Here is a 20,892-nt window from a genome sequence, read left to right as displayed (position 1 = left end):
TCAAAAAACACAGACACTCCTCTGAGCCAACGCGTTGCCTTTGTGCTGACGGCAGTTGCAGCACAGCCAAGAGCACGGCGTGCTTTTTCTCCACTCTTGTCAGTGATTGCATTATCCATTTAGAAGCTTTTCAGAAAAAAATGCATTCTGTCAGAGGGAAAAGCCTAATATTGCAGTTGTTTGTTAAGAAAGGCATCCGTGGTGAATCCAGGTTAAAATGCTTCTAAGAAATGGTAGTTCCAGAATTTTCAAAGGAATTTATCTGTACACCCATTCAAAGTCTGCCTCTCTTCTAATATTGCTAAATCACACTCCAGAAGTATTTGAAAGGTCCCCCAGTGTTTTCCAGTTGTGCTGTATGGGACTATATGGGTGTTTCTCATGTTCATCCTGGTGGTGCAAGGAATACCACATGGCCTGCCACCACTGTGGGCCCACTTCCAAATGTAAAACCCACAGGGTTCAACTTCTAACAAGCCACCAAGACCTGTTTATTTGTTTAGTAACGCTTAAAGTAATTCGGTACTGTGGCAATGATAATTACCACTGGGATGTGTAAAATGCATGTCCTGTATTACAGAACACATTTTGCTCCCAATGCGTTTGGTTTTTAATCTTACCAGAGATCTTCACCTTTATGTATTTGGTTTCACTGCAGAGAAATTCAGGACAGGCCACACCAGGAGATCTAGTGCCCCCACAGTTGAATAAGATGGCAAATCAGAAGAAGGGTGACATGTTCCATATAGGGTCCTTGTAGATTTTTATCCCAATGACTTGTTAACCATGCATTTTTTCACCCTGGGGTGTTTTGCCTACATATAAAACACAAGCAGTCAAAGCTGTACATGTTTGTCAGTGAATATACTTATGGGACACTTTTTCACTTATGTAACGTAGCCACAAAAACACGTTCATGTCTTGTCACGCTCAAGGGTCCCTTCTCCCGTCATTCGGTCCCAGAGGATAGAAGTTAACAGTGGGCCATTCTTCTCGCCCGGTGTCGGGCCAAATGAGCCTGCCAGCGTCCTCACCCCTGAAACAATGGGCCAACACAAGAGGCCCTCGTTCCCCCCGAGGGCACGGTGCAGAGGCCGGGCAGTGACGGTTGGCAGCCCGGAGCCCGCTGGCTGTGGAAAATGTGAAGTGGGGTATTGTTTTAATTGCTTGTGAACAACACAAGGACAGAGAGGGAAGATGACAACAATAGACTTGGAGGCCGATAGGAAATGTTGCGTGAGTGGATCTCGCTTTGAGCAGCTGTTGTAAGGCTGTTTTCATTCCAGTGGTCTGATTTCCCTGTGTGCCCACACTGTGTACTTGTGTGTATCATGAGCTGGCAGTCCTGATTTCAGAGGGATGTCTTGGAAAGATCTGCAGAAACCGTACACTGATACTCGGTGATGTGTATGTTTTACCCCATCTACGCCGTGCATTTCAGCAAAGGGTCTAATAACCAAATTGCTGCTCTACCATTTTTAAATGCTGAAAGCTTCAAGATGCATGAATTCCCCTACAGAGTAGGTTGAGAATAAACCTTGCTGGGTAGGTTTCTAATAGTGCTGTTGTTACACTTAAGCTATGAAAGTGTTTTTTTTTTTTCTCTCACAACATTCTACATTGGCTGCTGCCGAGTTTTAGATAAAATTGGGAAAATAAAATATAAACAAATGCATTTGCAATTTGTAGCTACAGTTTGTGTGTTTATACTTAATCTCAGCCACTGAACTTTGACATTTTAAGATATTAATGTAACTGCTGTAGTGCAAAAACCATCACATGACAAGCAGATGTTGACATACAAAGTGCAGCTCTACAGAGATGGGTCAAAATATAAGTTAAGGGAGATTTATAGGTTTTGACTGTGCTTGCCATGACATGCAAAATGCTTATGATAGATTGGATTTTGTATGTACTGTTTTCCCTATATAAACTTTGTACATGCTGAGAATATGATGCCTTAAAGGTAAATTAAAGGGTTTTCAGAAACAGGGCAAAAAAGCATTCAAAAATCTAGATTTTTTACTCTCTAGTTTACATTTTCACTTGTGCAGTTGTTGCAGTTTTCAGGCCTAAGCACATTCATATAATGAATAATAACTGCCAGTTCACTCTGGGGTTATGAAAAAGGCTCACCTTGCCAAAATGTAAAGGGTTTTTTTCTGAATAAAGGGAATAATTAGTCCTTTCACAATCACAAAAGAGGTCCCAGGCCTGAACTCGCTAGAAAAGGAGAGGCTGCCAAACGCTGCTATGGGTCACCGCCATGGGTCAATAGCTACCCTTGGGTCATCGGTTTGGTTGCTGTGGGTTAGCTCAGTGTCAGCCTCCCACCCCTCTCATCATCCCCATGTTGAGACTGAGCTGTGTATTCCAGCTGTGCTGCCAGCTTGCTCCCAAGCCTGATGGCACTGGGAAACAGTGAGAGAGAACACATCCCTCCAGCCAGTGCCTCTCACTGCCCCGGCACTGGTGCAGTGCTAGCTGACTTACTGCTACACTGCTCTTCAGTCACTGAAAAGCACAACACTTCCATAGCGTGTCACTTTGTCACTTTGTGGTGGTCAGCTCCAGGGACGTGCATGAAAATACCGTGAAGGCACAGCTGACAAACATTCTGTCTCACGGTTCATGTCGGTTATAATTATCACTGAAAAATGGCTTCCACCCTAGAGACAGCATAATAGTAATGTGGAAACATAAAGACTTGTGAGGGACAGTGTGGTACCATGGTACTGCAGTGTGCCAAAGTGGAGCACTAAAGCAGTATGCACTTGCAGACTTAGCAAAGAGCAGCAGCCGGTTCTGTAGTGATTTGAGGGTTCAGCTCCATATGGAAAAATTTTCTGTAGCTGCAGTTCAACATGAAGGGTTCTCAAATGGGAACTTCCTTCCAGCAGGTTCATGAACCCGGAAGAACACTTGGTGACCTTTCTTTAAGGACAAGAGCCTCCCTGTGACTCTGTTTGGGGTGGTATTATTTCTAACGTATTTATAGACCCAGAACACCAGCATGCTATGGTCTGGTTCTCTGCTTGTTCTCAGAGACAATTAGGGCAGATGTGTAACAGCTGATGGGATTTTTTTTCCGTGTTCTTTTTTTGGAAATACAGTGCTGCTCATCTCAATGTGTATCACTTTAATAAAGCATTGACTTGGTTTTGAATTTAAAAAAAAACACTTCCCCACACAGGGTTCTTACCTCCTGCCTGCTGTCCCCGCAGAGTACCAGGATGTGTGTATGTGTGTGTGTGTCCTGTGTGTGTGAGACAGAGAGAAAGAGAAATGCAGAAAGCAGAGGGTTGGAGCTTCTTGTACTGTGACCTCAGATGTGACGTGAAAGACCCCGGCGGTTACCCCCCAGGCTTTCGTGCGAAGGGCTCACTTTTTTAAGTAGACGGAAGGCCAAACCTCGAATCGGAGCATGTGGTAATGAGATCATCACATGGCTTAGCAAGCCTTACACTCGGAAACACAATGCGGGATCTCTCATCCACCAATCTCATGAGAAATGATTGGATAACTCGGTTTTCCATGGTCGTTAGATGAAACATTGGCCCCTAGCTACTGTGTACTAAATAAATCAAATCCAGCTCCTATTTCTGCCCAACTTTTTTCTGCTCCTTTATACTGGATAAACAGGAAGCATCATGAAATATGCAGGACAAAACAAAAAACAAATGTCTTTCTGACTCGAAAATTAAATGAAAATTGTGTGCATGTGTTTTGACACAGCAGCATGTATGAATTGAATTGTTTGGCCTAAAACTAAAATCCTACTGTCTGAGCAACACATAAGTTGCAACACGAGGTGCAAGCTTTTTAAATCCAAAATACTGTATTAGCTACACTCACAGTACACCTGATGTAAAGTTAAGTTGTTCTTTTGCAAAATCCAGCTCCTTGAAATTAGAGTCAGATGTCAGAAGGTATATAATGTCTGTCTTAATATATTGCAAGGATTTTTTGCTTGGGACAGTATGGACAAAGCAGTGGCCTCAAAGACTTTGTTTTGGAGACAGAATCTCCAAAAATCCCTCTTGATCTATTTATTGAGCTGAATCTTCAACTGGACAATTCAGGTTATATAGCTAAATAAAGGTTCCTACAGCAGGGTCTCTTCTTGGACAGTCAACCTTCAGGTTCAAGTCTGTGCCATATTACACTACCTACATGCCCGGGATTCTAATATGTGCAATATATTGGGTTCAGAACTCTTCAAGTGTCCTCAGGCTGCAAGGTCTGTGCTGATCGCTGAAATATATCATTTATAATTATTAAGGTGTCAGTACATGCATGGTGAGGGAGTATTGTGTCACAGACAAATAGTCACAGGGAGGTTGCTTGGATGGCTTCCAGGTGGCATATATTTCCTTCTTCTTTTGGAAACAGTTAAAATGCCCTGGCCCCACAGTTTATGGGGCTTCACCTGCTTCATCTTAGGTAACCGCTTGAGTGAAACCACCCATTTGGCAGCTGGCCACTAGCTTGGCAACGATTTGGGTATGTGGGAAAACACAGAGGGGTTAAGCAAGGAGACCAGAGATTGAGCCACTGTACCTGTGTACTTTGCAACAATCTGTCATTCTCCTCTGCACTAGAATTACACAGACAGCCAAATCAGGGACCCATAACTAGAGTTGCGCAACGTGGCAGCTGAGGGATAAAATTGCGTTCAAACGATACATTACTGCAGCAGCATGGCTCTCCAGTATGACATTCGCCTTGCTGGACATCTGTGTGTTATTTTTCAACCTAATGGTCTGTGAAGGCTGATAAATGTTGCTCAACAGATTCCTTCACTGGTTTCGTGATGTCAAAGTGCCTCTGATTTACTGCTTTATCAGAGTAAGATGGTAACATTCCTCAGAAGAGTCCACTTCAGTCGTCTATTTCATGTACAAAGATGAGAACCTGAGAGAGAAAGATGTCTGCCAACCAAAACAGAGAAAGCAGGAGATCGTCTCACAGTGAGAAGGGAAACCTAATTTTATCTCCAAAGTAGCACAGAGACTGGAAAGGAGATTACAAAGGGTTAACATGCCATTGAAGGTAAATGTCTTATATGTGTCAGACCAAATGCATGCCGATTGAAAAGACTGATTTTGACAAATGGAAGTATTAATCTGTTGGATAAATCTTTTTGTGAAAAAAAACACAACCATTGCAATTGTTTTTATGTATAAGACAAGGTGTCTGTGTTTAAGATCATTACACTGATTAATGATTACTAGAAAACATTCTGGAGGAAATCTTATTTTACGAACTGATTCGAGTGAAAGAATAATCTGTAGATACAAAGAAATTACTGTCCCAAATGAAGACGTTTCCTTTGCTCCTCCCTTTTTGCTAATTCTGTATTCCCCTGACAAGGGAAAATTTGGATGAGAATCACAATTCAGTGAGTATGCCTTCATTCTCTTCTAGGATGGTGTGGCAAGCATTTCACCCTCTTCTACCAAGTTTATTAAGGGTTCTTTGCATCTCTTTGGTCTCATTTAGGTCCGCACAAGGAATAAGAATGCTGTAAAATTCTTTCACATTTCCTTAATTTTGTGTTGTCATTGTGAGCTTGTGATGATCTTCCTGAGATGTCAGAGTTCCATTTCAGTCACTGTTTAGCCTGAAAATTGTAATTAACACACATCGGAATGATCCTGGCTGCTGTGCGTTTTATCTGGTAACAGCGGTTAAATGATATACATTCAAACTCCCCTGCAGGATGAGCCAGGATGTTGAGGAGAACCAGACTGGACAACAAAAGTTCAGACAGATTTGTTTATTGGCCAAATGGCAAATGTGGAAGGTATTATCCAGCCATGTCGTATCTATCGGTTCACAGACCCCATCAGACACCTCCAAGATGACACTACAAACAGTTCACCTCGAATCAACAGCCATGAAAGGGTATACATTGAGCTCAATGTGGCTCCTTTCATAGCATCTTCAGGACATAGCTGTTATTTCATATTTTTATGAACTCACCGCTCTGTTTCTGCAGGGTACAATGTTTCTACAATTTAGGGGTGAACTTGATCTAACTAAACTAGCAGTACATGTGTCTCTTTTCCTTGGACAATCTCTCGACCTCCCTTTGGAGACTACATGTGCTCTGCCTACCACTCAGACAGAAATAGACTTTCCCAAACTAATAATTATTTCCATCATTGTTTGAGTCATCAAATGAAGCATTTTTGAAGTCAACAAATGAGGAAAAAGGGAAATTTATTTCCTGCACCGCTTGACTTATGGTACTTAGTGATTTCCAGCCAAAAGAAATATGGAACTCTTCTGATGAGAACATTATAAGTAAAATAAGTAAATAAATGTCATTGAGAACATAGTGCTATCCATTCTAGTGCTACAGGAATTTAAATTTAAATTTTAAATGTAAACAAATTCAATATTTTAAAATGATCTACACACATGAAAGAGAAAGTAGTGTATTTTCATGGCTTGTGAGTCAGACAGCATTCTTCTTGATGTGTTTGTGTTTATTGTCAAGCTGTACTCTGACTCATATTTTGTGAATTTAGCTTGGGATTCAAGACCCTACCAAGTGACTTACAATAGCTCTGATTCATTGCCAAACAAGCAAAGACCATGTGTTTCTCTTAGGATTTGCTATTTATAACTGCTACAAAACATGTGTATTGTTTACTTAGAAGTTTATCTGCTTTTAGTATCTTATTATAATTTTTTGTTTTTGTTTTCCAAAACTCAGATTTTCATAGAGTTACAATTCTTTTAAATATTAATTAAATAACTGACTTTTTTTCTAACAGCAAAAACTAACTACAAGATGAGGTGTTGACAAATATACATTTGTCCCAGAGAAGGTGAGCTGCTGCAAGGGGAGTTATTGTTGCCTTCATAAGGTGCAGTTTCATAGGGTGGCACATCTGCAATGATTAGCATTTCGTTAATAACATTGAAACAATTGTCCCAAATGTTCACACTATTGAAAGCTTACACTTTTGGAAATTTACTTTGACACAGGATATATGTACATGGGAAAAAGAAAACAAAACTAGATTAGTCTGAGAATATATTTAAACATATTAGATCAACTAGAGGACAGAAGGTCCTTTATTTCTAATATATGTTGGTTAGGAAAGAAAGGAATCATTGAAATGTGTATCAAGAAAGGTCACCATTCATGACAAACGTTGACTGCCCTAAATAAGTAAAAAATGAACTGGAATGATGCTTTTTGTTTATGTAATTTCAAATAACATTTTCATATTTGAAATGCTGTTACTTCAAAGATTTTCAGTGCTTTGTAAACATGGGAAGCTGGAAAAAGAGCAGAACATACTGGCTGCCATAGTTTTGCATAAGGAAGAAATCAGCCGCCCGGAATGATTCTAAAGCTGCTCATGTCGTAGGTTTTATGGTTCATATTATTTCACTATTTGGGCTTTTTGAATTGGAATTTCCCCCCGATGAATCGTTGTCCCAGTGATGACCAGTGTGTGAAACAAACAAGATGTGAGCCGTGAGACTAGCCTGAAAGCAATACAAAATGTACCTAGTTGCCACATTAACACCCTATAGTGTCCTTGTAATACCTTCTTTTTTGCAGTTAAAACTAATATGGAGAGTTTGGATGCAGTACTGTCAGTGGTATCTCAAGACTGAAACTCAGCAAAAGCAAAAAGTTTCAGATTTAATTATAAATATAAAGTTTAATTGCGTGACTGAAGATAGTTTCAATTCAATTGCTCACCTGCTACTCTCGTGTGGTCAATATAATGACCTGAGACTGAATGAGTACGGAAGGGAGAATTATTTAAACATTTTGTTTATGTTTATTAGCCTAGTAGTAAAGCTGTTTTTCATCTTTAATAGTCTTAGCGTAACATTTATTTGTTTAGAACGGTGATAAATATGAAAGTAAAAATAATTGACTAAAAAGTTTAAGGGAAGAGAGAAGTGGGAGCATAACATACTGTGACAATATAACAATGCTTAAAAATAATTGTAAAACCAATAGATGAGGAAATCATGATTAATAAATAAGTTGGACTGCAAGGAAACAACAGAAGGGAGTACTTAAAAGGAAAAAATGTCTTTAAAAAAAAGCCCTCCTGTTCTACCGCTGTGTACCCAATTTCATGGCGCATTTCCTAAAAAAGAAAGTTCCGGATATATGATACAACGTATAATGAAGAATTAGGTTCCATTACATTTCAGGCTTAACCTTTTACAGAGAGCATTGAGCACTTGCCAGCAGTCATCAATATTTAACAGCTGTTATTATTATGAAATTCTTTGTAGGCTAACATGGCTTGCTGACTTGCACGCAAGGGCTTGAATGAGCGCCAAGGCTCCGTCAGGGACGAGGGCAGATTGACGGACGGCTGGCTTGCGTGACAACAAGGCTTTTGGTCATCCAGCTTTGACTCTTTGCCGATGCATCTCTCTCCCTCTGGTGTTTCTCTGCCTACAATTTCTCGGGTTAGTAGGAGGGGGAGTAGGGGGTGGGGATAGGCAAATGAAGTGACTAACAGCCATCCCCACCCCCCACCCCCTCCTGGCTAGTCCCCACCCCCACTCCCTGCTTCCAGTGGCGATATCTGTGAGCTCTATGCACGCAAGGTTGTTGAGTGGGGGTTGGAGGCAGGGGATGCTCCTATACATCCAGTGTTGTACCTCGGCATCCCTACTGAAGGATGGCCTTACCACAGCTGACCAACAGTGGAACAGCTACAGCTGTACCCTTCAGGGTGTTTTTCACTACAGAACTGCTGGCTGAGCTATTGTGCAGGAAAAGAATTTTTACAGTAATAAGGGAAGCATTAAAATAAGCCTAAATACATCTGATAAACTCCATAAAAGTGATTTATTCTAGTCTCACAATTTCGTTTTGTCGCATTCTATGATGCAAGTTTCTTTTCACATACGGAGAGTAATATAAATTGCTGAATTTAAAATATGTTCACATGTAATTAAAGTAATAAAACCATAAAACATACATTAGCACGCACAGTTATACATTTGTATGTCTCAACACACTGCTTAAGTTGTAATTTGCATACATCATGCTTGCAGAGCTGAGGTTGTTTTTGAGCTGCGGTGTGGTTGCTTGAATATGAGAATGTGAAGATGAACAGGATGGCAGAAAGGCTGTTATAAATAGGATGGGGGGGTGGGGTTCCACGTGACCATGCTCGACATAGGCTGCCATTGCTGCCCGAGGCCCTGCTGCCTGCCTGCTTGGTGAACTCGCCGACGAGAGCGCTGACACACTCGGGCACAGATGATCTGACATGTTTCACTCACATATGAATGATGCCCTGCTGATTCTCTCCACTTTATTCATTCACGATACACAGTCACACTCTTCTGAAGGCGAGCATGGTTTGGCAACTTTTAAAGACTGTGCCGTGTGAGCTGCTAGAATGCCAACTCTTATTGCACCGTAAGTGGATGCTGAATCGTACATAAGGTTTAATAATTCACCAAAGCAAGGAAGCGATAGATCTCTGAAAGAACTTTGAAATTACGTTTATGCTTTAATGAGTTTTTCAGTATGCAGGGGTGAGTTTGTACTAGATCAGGCGTAGCTGCAGTAGTTACGGACATGGAAGTGTTGTCTGAAGGCTTCCATTTAAGACTTTTGAGGTTCCTGCTTTACTAGGACAAGGTTGCCCTCTGCTCAGATGAAATATACAGATGAACTGCTGGGGAAAATGTGGTATGGATAAACACCATAGGCTAAGCATTGATGATTCAACTAATGAGCTACATTTTAGATTAAAATTAGCTCTTTCCTTTCTGCTGTTTCTCTATAAACAAGGAAAGTAATAGAGTTATAGAAGATATTTAATGAGTATCGTACGAACACACAGTTCATTTATACATTTTTTGGTGTGTTTTTTTTTTTTTTTTTTTCCCCCCAGTTTTCACATCGGGTGAGAAAGCATTATTAGGGCTGTGAGTTGAGATGTGGTTTTGAATCCAGCTCTGTCTTTGTGGATTTCTTCTGGGTGCTCTGGTTTCCTTCCTCAGTCCACAAACATGTGTCTCTGGTAAATTGGTGATTCTAAATTGCTTAGTGTGTGAATGTGTGAAGGTGGGAATTGCCCTGTAATGGACTGACGTCCTATCCATCTTCTTCCCTGGGTTACACTCTATAGTTCTGGGATAGGCTCTGGACCACTGTGATCCTGACTTGTAGAAGTGTTTATTGATAATGAATGGATGGGTGAGCAGATCGATGGAGGGGCAGATGGATGGATTGGAGGCATCATTTTTAGTAAATTATATGTTACAAAAATTGTGTTTCATGAGCCACACTGTACGTCATCAATAACAATGAGTACGAATGTTTGATCTTCTAGATTACTGTCTCTCTGTGATTTGTTGCCCAAATAGAAAATTAATATTTTAGTGATGCTAAGCTTTCTGTAGTTTTTCTTTATAAAAAGGAAATGGCATGAATAAACTCACTTTTTGCCTTAAATGTGTAACTTCAACAGTAAATCATTTAATTTATGCTTTTTGGACAAATATCTTGTGTAAGGTTTTTGTACAGCTTAAGAAGTGGGTTTGAGGGAAAGGGGGGAAATCATAGGCAGTAAAACGGGTGGTGAGAATAATTTCCTGAAGTGATACCCACCAGTCCAACGACATTTACTGTAGATGATTGTGAAACATTTGAATTACTGGGAAAGCAAAGCCCACCCTTTGTAAGAAAATAAATGCTTCTCTATAAAGACTGGTGATTGTAAGACCCATGCATATTCAAAAAATAGCCTGCACTGTGTTTTCAATTCTGAAACTTGTCCGGGAGAAATATCTGAAATAGCTTGCATGCCTTGCTCAGAATACTGCTGAGGAAAATTGATGAAAGTCACGAAAGCCTCTAGCTGCCTTGGTGCCGGACAGCTGAGGTGTGTGAAACGAGACCTTAGCGAGCAGCGCACTGCGTCTGTCCTGCCTCTGTGCCAGGGCGCAGCCAGAACGGGGAGGCGGACGTGCATCGCGTGACTAATCTCTCCCCCTGTTAGAGGGTCTGCGCACTGTCCACCTCCTCCGCGTGGATTCCAGCCTGTGTACACATTTCTGTCCACGACGTGGGCCGATGGCTCCGTTCCCCAGTGCTGGTGGGGCTGTTCTTGGGCTCATGAGTTTCAGATTCCTCCTACACCCCATAATCATTAAGTGTGGGAATTGCAAGGGCCAGGATGGCATTGTACATGTGCAGAGGTTCCAGTTTCACCACACAGGGAGCAGGAGTCTGGTTCTGATGCTCAGCTCACAATATGGACTTTACTCCACTTTCTCAGCTACAAAATGCAAGACATCTGTACCTGCACAGTTATACAACTGGGCACAGCACAAAAAACATCTAGGACAATTCAACAAAAGATCAAAATAAAGGATTTCTTATGAAACTCAGTATGAACAAGTGTATGTAAATTATAAAGTATGTTGTGTAATAGATTAAAAAGCAAGACCTATACTATGGATTTTGAACCTGATACACACCCTGCGCTGCCTGCTTTAAGCCTAGTGCACCTAATATATATGTAATCACTATGGGATGTTTCTAACTCTTCAGTGTGAAGTTTACCATAGGAACAGTTGAGTTATATTTAATGATTCTTCTTCTTTGACACATTCATGCATTTTTTAGGAATATATACTGAATATCAGATGTCCTAAAAGCAGGTTCCTTTTTAATTTTTACAGAACACAGATACTATCATCAAAATAAACTGTGAAGATTCGCTTAAACTGGCATTTTACACTTATGTTATTGCAAAATAATTTCCTGGAAAGTTTTCCTTGTTAGTGTTTTTTACATGACTCAGTGTACTGAGCATTTCAACACAGGGTATTCAACTTTTTAAGTGTTCTTTGTATTTTTATTGATGAAATGTCATTTTTAGTCATTATGCCGCATTAGCCTTAGGTATACACTGTAAAAATAATGTTTAATAACTTTTTAAATGAATTTGGAGGTATTACTACACATGTGAACATAAAAATAATATTAATGTGAAAATCAGTACAACACATTACTGAAACTTTATTTTATGGTGTTTTTCTGTCAAAATACATCAATATGTATACTTGTCCAAGAAATCTGAATGTATCTAATGTGAGAAGTTTGAAGTAGAATTTCTAACACATCTTAAATTTCTAAGAAAAGCAATCTAACATTCTTTTGCCCCTCTATTAAGATGTTCAAGGAGATCTTTGAGCATCAACAACACACACACACACACACCAACTGAAACCGCTTGTCCCAAGCGGGGTCGTGGCAAGCCGGAGCCTACCCCGGCAACACGGGGCGTAAGGCTGGAGGATGGGATGCCAGTCTGTCGCAAGGCACCCCAAGTGGGACTCAAACCCCCAGCAAACCAGAGAACAGGCACAGGCCAAACCCATTGCCCCACCGCACCCCCTCTGCATCAGCAACACATTTTTTTCAAGTAGTCTCATAAGTGGTGGCGCAGTGGGTTGGGCTGCAGTCCTGCTCTCCGGTGGGTCTGGGGTTCGAGTCCCGCTTGGGGTGCCTTGCGACAGACTGGCGTCCTGTCCTGGGTGTGTCCTCTCCCCCTCCGGCCTTACGCCCTGTGTTACCGGGTAGGCTCCGGTTCCCCGTGACCCCGTATGGGACAAGCGGTTCTGAAAATGTGTGTGTGTGTGTAGTCTCATAAGTTTGAATTGCATGTCCAAATGCAAGACTTCGTTAACTGAGCTCAGCAACTGATTTTGTTTAGATTTCAGCCATTATCATGATGGCTTAACTATGGTGTTCGCTTTGGAACAGAACAAAATTAAATTTTCAAATTTATTTATTTTTTATTGTATTTCGATGTACTGTGTATCTAGTTGTACCTTCACTGCAGTACACAGTTTTAAGTGATACTTTGACTTTCAGATTCTGTTGACATGTCAAACTTATATATATATAAAACACAATCCTAGTTTTAGCTGCTTTAATGGGTTAACATTTCGATCATAAACATGAAATAAATCTGGTTAGTGTTGTCTGATTGGAATCTGTTTCTACTAAATGGCTGGGAGAAAGTGTTTCCAAGCAATCCATCGCTGCTAAACGGATATGCAGTTGGTTGCCTTACACTGGCTCTAAACCAAATTGTTAAATTGTTAAATTTCTTTAAATTTGAATTCCAAAGGTTTTGTCTGTTCCAGGTCCAGTTCATTTTTGAATTCAACTGTTCAGCTATTCAGTAGAATCAAAATTAATCACAATGATGGATATTTATCATGGAAACTCCCTCAGGGCTGAGAAATTCAATTTACTGGTGCAGAAAGAGCCATTTCAAGCCTTTCCTTCCTCCCTTTCCTTTTTGCAGCTATTCAGGAGAAACCATCAAGGATTCCCATCAGCCCATCTACTCACCCTGACATGGGCAAGGAAAGCCAGCCTGGGCCCACTGTTGCAGAGAGCGAACTTTTACTGGAGGTAAGAGTGCAGGGGAGGGCTGAGGCTTCCCAACTCTCTAATTTTTAGATTTATTTCCTGTTTTTCTTCATTCGTGGTGTTATCTGTCAAGATAAAATGTAAATAAATATCCCCATTCATGCAACAGTTTTTTTTCACCTAATATTATCAAAATTGTATTTAAAAAATTGGCTTTTTCAGGAAAAAATAAATATGAAGTGGTTAGCGTGGCTGAGCGTCATCTTGTGTGATTCTTGAAGCGTCGTGCTGCAGTGAGCCATCACAGCTGCAGGCTGCCAAGCTCAAGTGTCACCTGAGCTTTATCAGCCATGTTCACATCCCTGTCCAGCCGGAGGGGGATGGGTAGAAGTCCCGCTGAGTTTTAGCACCACTCGCACTCGTCTCCTGCAAAGCTTCTCACAGAATGTCATGTCATTTTTCACCTGATAAGGGAGATCACACTTGGAGCATAACTGAAAAGCTATGTTGTACAGGAATCATACATTTCATACTCTACCTTTATCTTGTTTGCATTCTAAATGCACCCATTTTATTCAAATATATATATTATTTACTAATGACAGTTAGTACAAAAATGAGTAATGTTAATCCATGATATGTGGAAAAACGATATTTCGAACTTCCAGCTTTATAAATAAAACTGAAAGCCTACAAGCTGAATACTGAAAGCATGTAAACTGCATGTAACCTTGATGAACACATAACAAAGAACAGCTACATGCATTATGTGACTGGGAAAAGCCTTGAAATCAGAGGACGTTGAATTTCATGGTGAATAGAGAAAAGTCTCCACACCGGTACCGTGAGAAGAGAGGAATACTAGCAGTTTCCTATTTACATCAGCCATGGAGAACTGCGGAGGGAAAGCGTTTGAGTTGTATTTTTAGAAAGCTGCACACAACAGGTGGATCCATGTTCGGTGCATAATGCAGTCTATTGTGGTTCAGTTTGCTGCAGCCTAGGAGGTCCGTGACTCATGACTACAAGTGAGGTCAATGAGTCTATCTGGTACGCCGCAGCTTGACCCCTAGCCGGACTTAAGCAAGGCTCAAGCTTCAGCTAACATCCAAAATTGCCATAATACCGGATAAATAACGACCCAATTGACCGTGGAAATGTGTTGCCCTCAGTTGCGTGACATGAAAAGCTCCTCACAGCAAGGAATGGCTTTGGGTCTCTGTAATTGTGCTCGGGTCACCATGACAACCGGGTCCCAGGGGGCTCAAAGATGCCAGAGCATTTTCCTTTATTCTGCGGAATTCCGAAATGTTTGGAGAAGTTGTTTTTCAGCAAGCTTTGACCCTGACCAAATACCTTTGATGTCTTTGGGACGCTGCCTTGTTCAGAGAAGCCAGAAAACATCCGATTATATTAAAAGTTTTCAGCAAAACAGCTCTTTTTTGTTTTAGTTTTGTTTTTTCAGTCTTTTTTTAACTTATTGATTTAGTTGCCTAATGTTCAAAGAGATTTTAGTTTGATAACATATTTAAACTCACAAATCTAGTCAAAGTGCATTCAGCATCGTTATTGTTCGTGCTGGACTTTGTATTGGACAGGCATCGTGTCTGACTTCAGGGTCACACAGGTACACATTTTCATGATATCATTTCCTTGGAATTTCAAGCAGGAAAATGGAAAAACACTGGAAAGTAGTGCATAGTCAGATAAAGCAGTCTTCGATAAAGTGCGTGGCGAAGAGTGTCAGGGAGCAGGTCTTAATGACATCTGTTGTATCGCCTTCACAACGATTTATGAGGTAAATGTAGCATGTCATTGAAGCATCTTGGGGTAAATGAATAAATAGAAAATGGAATCTTAATTTTTGGTGCATCTAAGAAACATGCAACTTGAAGGCATGAAGTTTTCTAATTGTCACAGTGCCCTCAAGTATAGTGCTCTTTGAAAGTAATTTTCCTCTGGTGCTGTCATGGACCTGGAAATGGCGCAACAGAAAGTGCTTGTCGCCGCACGCAGGGCCTTGTCACGCACACGGTTGCTGTGCGACATTGCGCCACGTCGCACCACGTGTTGCGCTGCGCTGTCTTCAGCGGGAAGGAAATGGTTACCGGGTCAGTAGCCCTTGGCTGCCTAATGACTGCACAGTTTAAATCTGTCAAACAGAGTCTTTGTCAGTGGTGCATACATCTCCAGCGGCTGCTGCCATCCACTGCCCCGACCCACCCCCACACCGTCCGCTCCCCCTTCCCCTTTACTCTCACACATGGATATCCCCATGCAGCTTCCAGGTCTGTTACTGTGCACACTCCAGATGAGCGTTTTTGATAAATAGCGTACATAACGAGGAAATGCAAATACTCCCAACAGCTCAAGAATCTTTCCAATTCACTTCATTTAGAACTGTGTTTAATTTCATGCAAATGGCATTATAAACTGGCACCTGTGGGGCGGCACAGCGGCACAGCGGCACAGCGAGTAGCGCTGCTGTCTCACACTGCATCGGTGGCGCGAAAGGACATGGGTTCAATTCCCGCTCAGTCTGTGTGGAGTTTGCATGTTCTCCCCGTGTCTGCATGGGTTTCCTCCGGGTGCTCTGGTTTCCTCCCACAGTCCAAAGAAATTCTGTTCAGGTTAGCCTATAGTGTGTTAGTGACACAGGAAGTGTGTTCCCCTTCGTGTATGGACGAGTGACCCATTGTACGTAGTCTATCTAGCAGTGTAAGTCACATTGGTGAATGAGGTGTGTAGGCTGATAACACTACATAGAGTTCATTGAAAGTCGCTTTGGAGAAAAGTGTTGCTGAATCCTGTTTGTAAATGTAAATTCTGTCGCGCTGTTGTTGATGCATAGTTTACAAAATAATATAATATATATAAAGTTTTTATATAAAAATAACAGTATATATATAATGTTAATATAAAATTATATATGATTAGTCTGATTTTAAAGACTACTTGTCATAATTTTCATGCAATTTTCTGTTGCATCAGTTTTTATATAAAGCCTTGTAATAATTGTTCTTTTAAAAAAAAAGTGAGGTGTCACGAGAAAAAACTTGACACTTTACGGAGTGATTTTGCAATTCTAGTTGGTAGGGAAGAGAGCCAAAAAGAGGGTGTTCTCCCTCTATCATTCACCCCACTTAGTGAACGAGAGGACAGTGGCTCTGGAAAGAGGGCCAGAGTGCGAATGGCATGGTTGGAGGCACTAACCCCCCCTCCAAGCCTCCAAGGCTCAAAAATATGATCCCTGTGGCAGAGGCAGCAGTGTACCCCACCCACAGGACACTGGCCCTTGCAAGAGAGGGGAAATGCAGCCAAGTGACCTGGACCCACTCACAGAAAACTAGAGGTGACAGGGTCTGGCAAGGAGCAGAGTGCAGTCACGCGATCTCTGTGGACCCGAGTGCAGCGCAGACGCTGTGCAAACATTGAACACCGGAAAGCTAACAAACCGCAACTTGTGGAGCTCAGTTCCCCCATCCTCAGATCTGCAACTCACTTCCCCAGCATCTGTTCTCAGCTCAACCCCTTTAGTGTCAAAGCTGAGCTCTTCCCCAGCTTCACACCTGAGCTCAGTTCCCCAAACTCAGATCCGTGCTCACCGATCTTAGCCTTAGACCTAAACTCAGTTCCTGAAACTTGTGATTATTATCATTAATTTAACTGAAGCTTTTGTCTCATGTCAGGTTGACACTCTACGCTATTTACAGTTTTTTACCCATTCATACAGCTGGGTAATTTTTACTGCATCAATTCTGAGTAAGCACCTTGATCAAGGGTACTACAGCAGGAGCGGGATTCCAGCGTGGGTCTTCCAGTTTCCGGCCAGTGATCCTGCTGCTTTGTGATGTTTAATTTCAGTTCAAACACCAGAATCAGCACAATTAATCATGCAATTTGACCTTAGATCTGTGAGTGCTGTAATGTGTCAAAGTTTCTTGGAAAGCATCTGAACATGAGAAACTTGGGCACTGTTGTTGTAGTTCCTCAACCAGACTGATTTCTGTACAGAAGCTGCATTTTGATGTATATTTATTTTGTTAAAGCATGTGTCTTATGCTGTAATGTATGATTACTTTCGAAAGTTAAATGCAAGCAAATTGATAGTAACTCATCATTTTGTGTTTCTTGCAGTCCCTTACTGGCTTTGCATTGGTGGTAAGCACAGATGGGATGGTGTTTTATGCCTCATCCACCATTGTGGACTACTTGGGCTTCCATCAGGTATGTTTTATATGTTCTTTCTTTCTTTCTTTCTTTCTTTCTTTCTTTCTTTCTTTCAATTAAACCTTCCATTTTTAAGGTAGTTAGTTATAAAAATACATTTCAACAGGAAAATGGGTTTCACTGCAGAGTACATACAATACCGTAATCCACACCTACTAAAATCTCAAATCATGCCAAAAATTAAAAGACAGTGTAAAACCTAAAATCTATTTAAATAAACCTAAATCTATTTTAAATAAATGATAAACCATATGAAAATAACGAAAGACTTTTCATGTGTGATGCTTAGCTTTCATTTTGTCTTTAATTTTTGCACTTATAATACCATACTTTACCACACCCATCATGTTTAACTGTGATACACTCACTAACTATGAATACTTGTCCAATGCTCAGTTACAGTAGTTCAGAGCCTATCCCAGAAGAATAGGGCACAAGCCTCAGCAGGGTACACCATGAATGATAGCCACAAACATGTAGCCATGCATGCGTTCACACTCTATGTGCAATTTCAAGTAAGCAATTAATCAAAATTAAATTAATTTGGGGTGCCTTGCAATGGACTGGCATCCCTTCCTGAGTGTGTCTGTTCCCCCTTCGGCCTTGTGCCCTGTGTTGCCGGGTAAGGCTCACCGCGACCCCGCTCAGGACAAGCGGTTGTTAACAATGGATGGATGGATAGATGCATGGTGTAAGTTAGAATTTTCCAAAACAGAAAAAAAAAAAAAAAATTCCTATATTGCATTTGCAAAAGTGTACATTATATAAATTCTGTTCCTCTATGCAACTCTTGCATATCTAAAGGATGCAGAGAGATGCTATAGCAGAACTGACTGTACTTCAAGCTACAACACTACAGCATAATATCAAACTTGTGTACAATGAAAGCATATGAATGCATATCACACTCAGTTTAAATTCAGCTTTTGGGCTTGGGGAAAAAATACAACCATGTTTTATGAGCAATTCTGTACTGCAGATTTGTGTGTTGGATATGGCCATGTGAATCCAAAGATGCAGTTCAGGTGGCGGCGTAGTGGTTAGAGGTGCTGCCTTGGGACCCAAAGGTTGCCATTTTGAGGCTTACCTCTGGCTGTAGTACCCGTGAGCAAAGTACTTACCCTAAATTGATCCAGTAAAATTACCCAGCTGTATAAATGGGTAAATAATTGTAAGTAGCTTAACCTTGTAAGTTGCTTTGGAGAAAAGTGTTAGAAAATGAATATATGTAAATGATGCAGGTTGTGGTAAATTCCATAAATGCACAGGGTCAAGGGGTGCTTCTGCTGAGCATTTGCAAAACATGGCCATTGCTAGTGAATCTGAAAGATAGTGGTTAAGAACCTGGACTCATGCCCACAAGGTTGGCAGATGATGTCTTTGATGGTTGGGGTGCTTGCGGAGGAGAAAGCCACTCAACCTGAATTGTTACATATCAAGTAGTGAACTGTCAATGAGCACAAGCTGGGTAAACAAATCTGCTGAGCATAAGTAGATATTGTTCTGGAAAGCACTGGAAACTGACTCACAGTTGCGATGGTGTGGCCCTGCACTCACACAAAGGACAAGTACCACACAGTCAATGGGACTGGCTGGAGGATTTAGGGGAGGGAAGTTTTTGTGTGGTGCACCTCTGCATGGCTTCCTGCACAGTAGCAGAGAGAGAGAGAGCCAGGCTTCCCCGCTTCTGCTTCTTCTCCTTTGGCATGTCAGAGCGCTTAGCCTGCTGGAAAATGTCCGTGTATTGCGTTCGAGGAAGGGGGCGCAGAGGTCAGGCCTGGGGGCTCCTGCAAGATTTCTCAGGAACCAGGCAGCTCTTCTAAATATAGTGTGAACTACTGGTTTTTCCTGCGCCTCTTAATTATTGATTGCATCATCTGGGCATGCCTGTCTTCCCCCACTTAAATCATTCTTCAACCCTTGAATAAAGTTATTTACATCATTTCTCCTAACTGCCTGGATAACTCTGCCTTTTCAGCTCAGGAGAGCATAACAGTGGAGGTGTTTCGTCTGCCTTCCAGGAAGCTGAAACAAAAGTTGAAGTGGTCTGGATTCTGTGCAGCGAACGAATGTGTCCTCAAGTCACCGCAGCATCTGTCTCTGGCACCAGGCCTCCCTGCTTGTTATAATTATTTTTATATAGGAAATACAATCTTAATATGGCCAGAAGAGTTAACCATCCTATGAAAAAATGCATCTGAGCTTTGGCTCTCTGAAATGTTTTTTTGGACTTCACTGCAATGTTTAGATGTGTGCACAAAGAGCCTGTAAGAAATAAACTGAAGGATAAAGTCCAAGATTGTAGTTGTCTACAAGCAATATACAGCTGTATACAAGGATTTTTTTGTGCAGATATATGTGGGTGGTAGTGAAAAATGGAAATTCCAACAAAATGTTGGCCAGTTTATCTGCATTATAGGCAGTTAAACCTTTAAACCACCAGTGCCTGATTTCCCATTAGGCACTGTAGGCACATTGCTTATGACCTATGAAATTTTAAGGGACTGCGAACAAGGGAAATTGCAATTGGAAAAAGCAGGAAAATAAGGAAAACAGAAGAAAATACTTTGAGACAAATTCACTGCAAAGAAAACTTCAAAATTACATTTTGAATACATAATTCTAGAATGTTTATACATATCCGAAGGAAGTTTCTTTCTTCAGCTTCTCTATCAGTCATGTGGTTTAGTATTACAGTATCTTAAAGTGCCTCATGTCAGTTGACGTTATTCAATCGGCGTTTACCCCTTCTTTCTGCGCTTTTCACAGTGAAAGTACCCAGGGCTTAAGAACACCAGAATCTGGCCCTGAAACCACCGATAGCGAACACGCACCCTGCAAACTGGAGCTTTGCCATCCTGAACGACTTGTGTTCTGAAGTCTAACAGTACTGCACTATGGGATGTAGATGTTGTGTGCAGGAACCATTCTCAGTGCGCTGTGATTGGTAATGGGATGAATGGACCTGTTTCACACACGTGCCTCACATTATTATGGGGCCTCCCAAACCTCTTACTGTTCAAAACCCAGCGGGTAAATCCTTTGGGCTGTTGCCAAACTTCCACATGGTCCTTCCGTTGTTTTGTGCATCACTAGACTTGTTGACATCTATGTCCTTGTATGACTGTTTTAAGTTCTCACAAATTGTCGCCATGAAATTAAAATGAATTCTCAATATTCATTATTTAGGACCATTTAAAATCCTGTTGAGAGAATTGATTTGTATTAAAAATGTTTTGCCTCGCAGGACTAAACAC

At 41.2% G+C, this 20,892-nt stretch overlaps 1 protein-coding gene across 1 annotated transcript in view; it reads left to right on the top strand.

Moving 5' to 3' along the window:
- Positions 1–20,892, top strand: part of LOC108935419 (aryl hydrocarbon receptor repressor-like) — a 67,756-nt gene that overhangs the window by 37,026 nt on the left and 9,838 nt on the right. Inside the window, exons 4-5 of the mRNA XM_018753997.2 lie at positions 13,338–13,447; positions 17,543–17,632. Of these exons, the coding sequence (XP_018609513.1) occupies positions 13,338–13,447; positions 17,543–17,632 (200 nt within the window). The remainder of the gene's footprint in view (positions 1–13,337; positions 13,448–17,542; positions 17,633–20,892) is intronic.

The sequence above is a fragment of the Scleropages formosus genome, chromosome 9 (assembly GCF_900964775.1).
Source record: "Scleropages formosus chromosome 9, fSclFor1.1, whole genome shotgun sequence".
Lineage (NCBI taxonomy): Eukaryota > Metazoa > Chordata > Actinopteri > Osteoglossiformes > Osteoglossidae > Scleropages > Scleropages formosus.
Note: the sequence above shows the minus strand (reverse complement) of the source record. Positions and strands in the feature narration are given on the sequence as shown.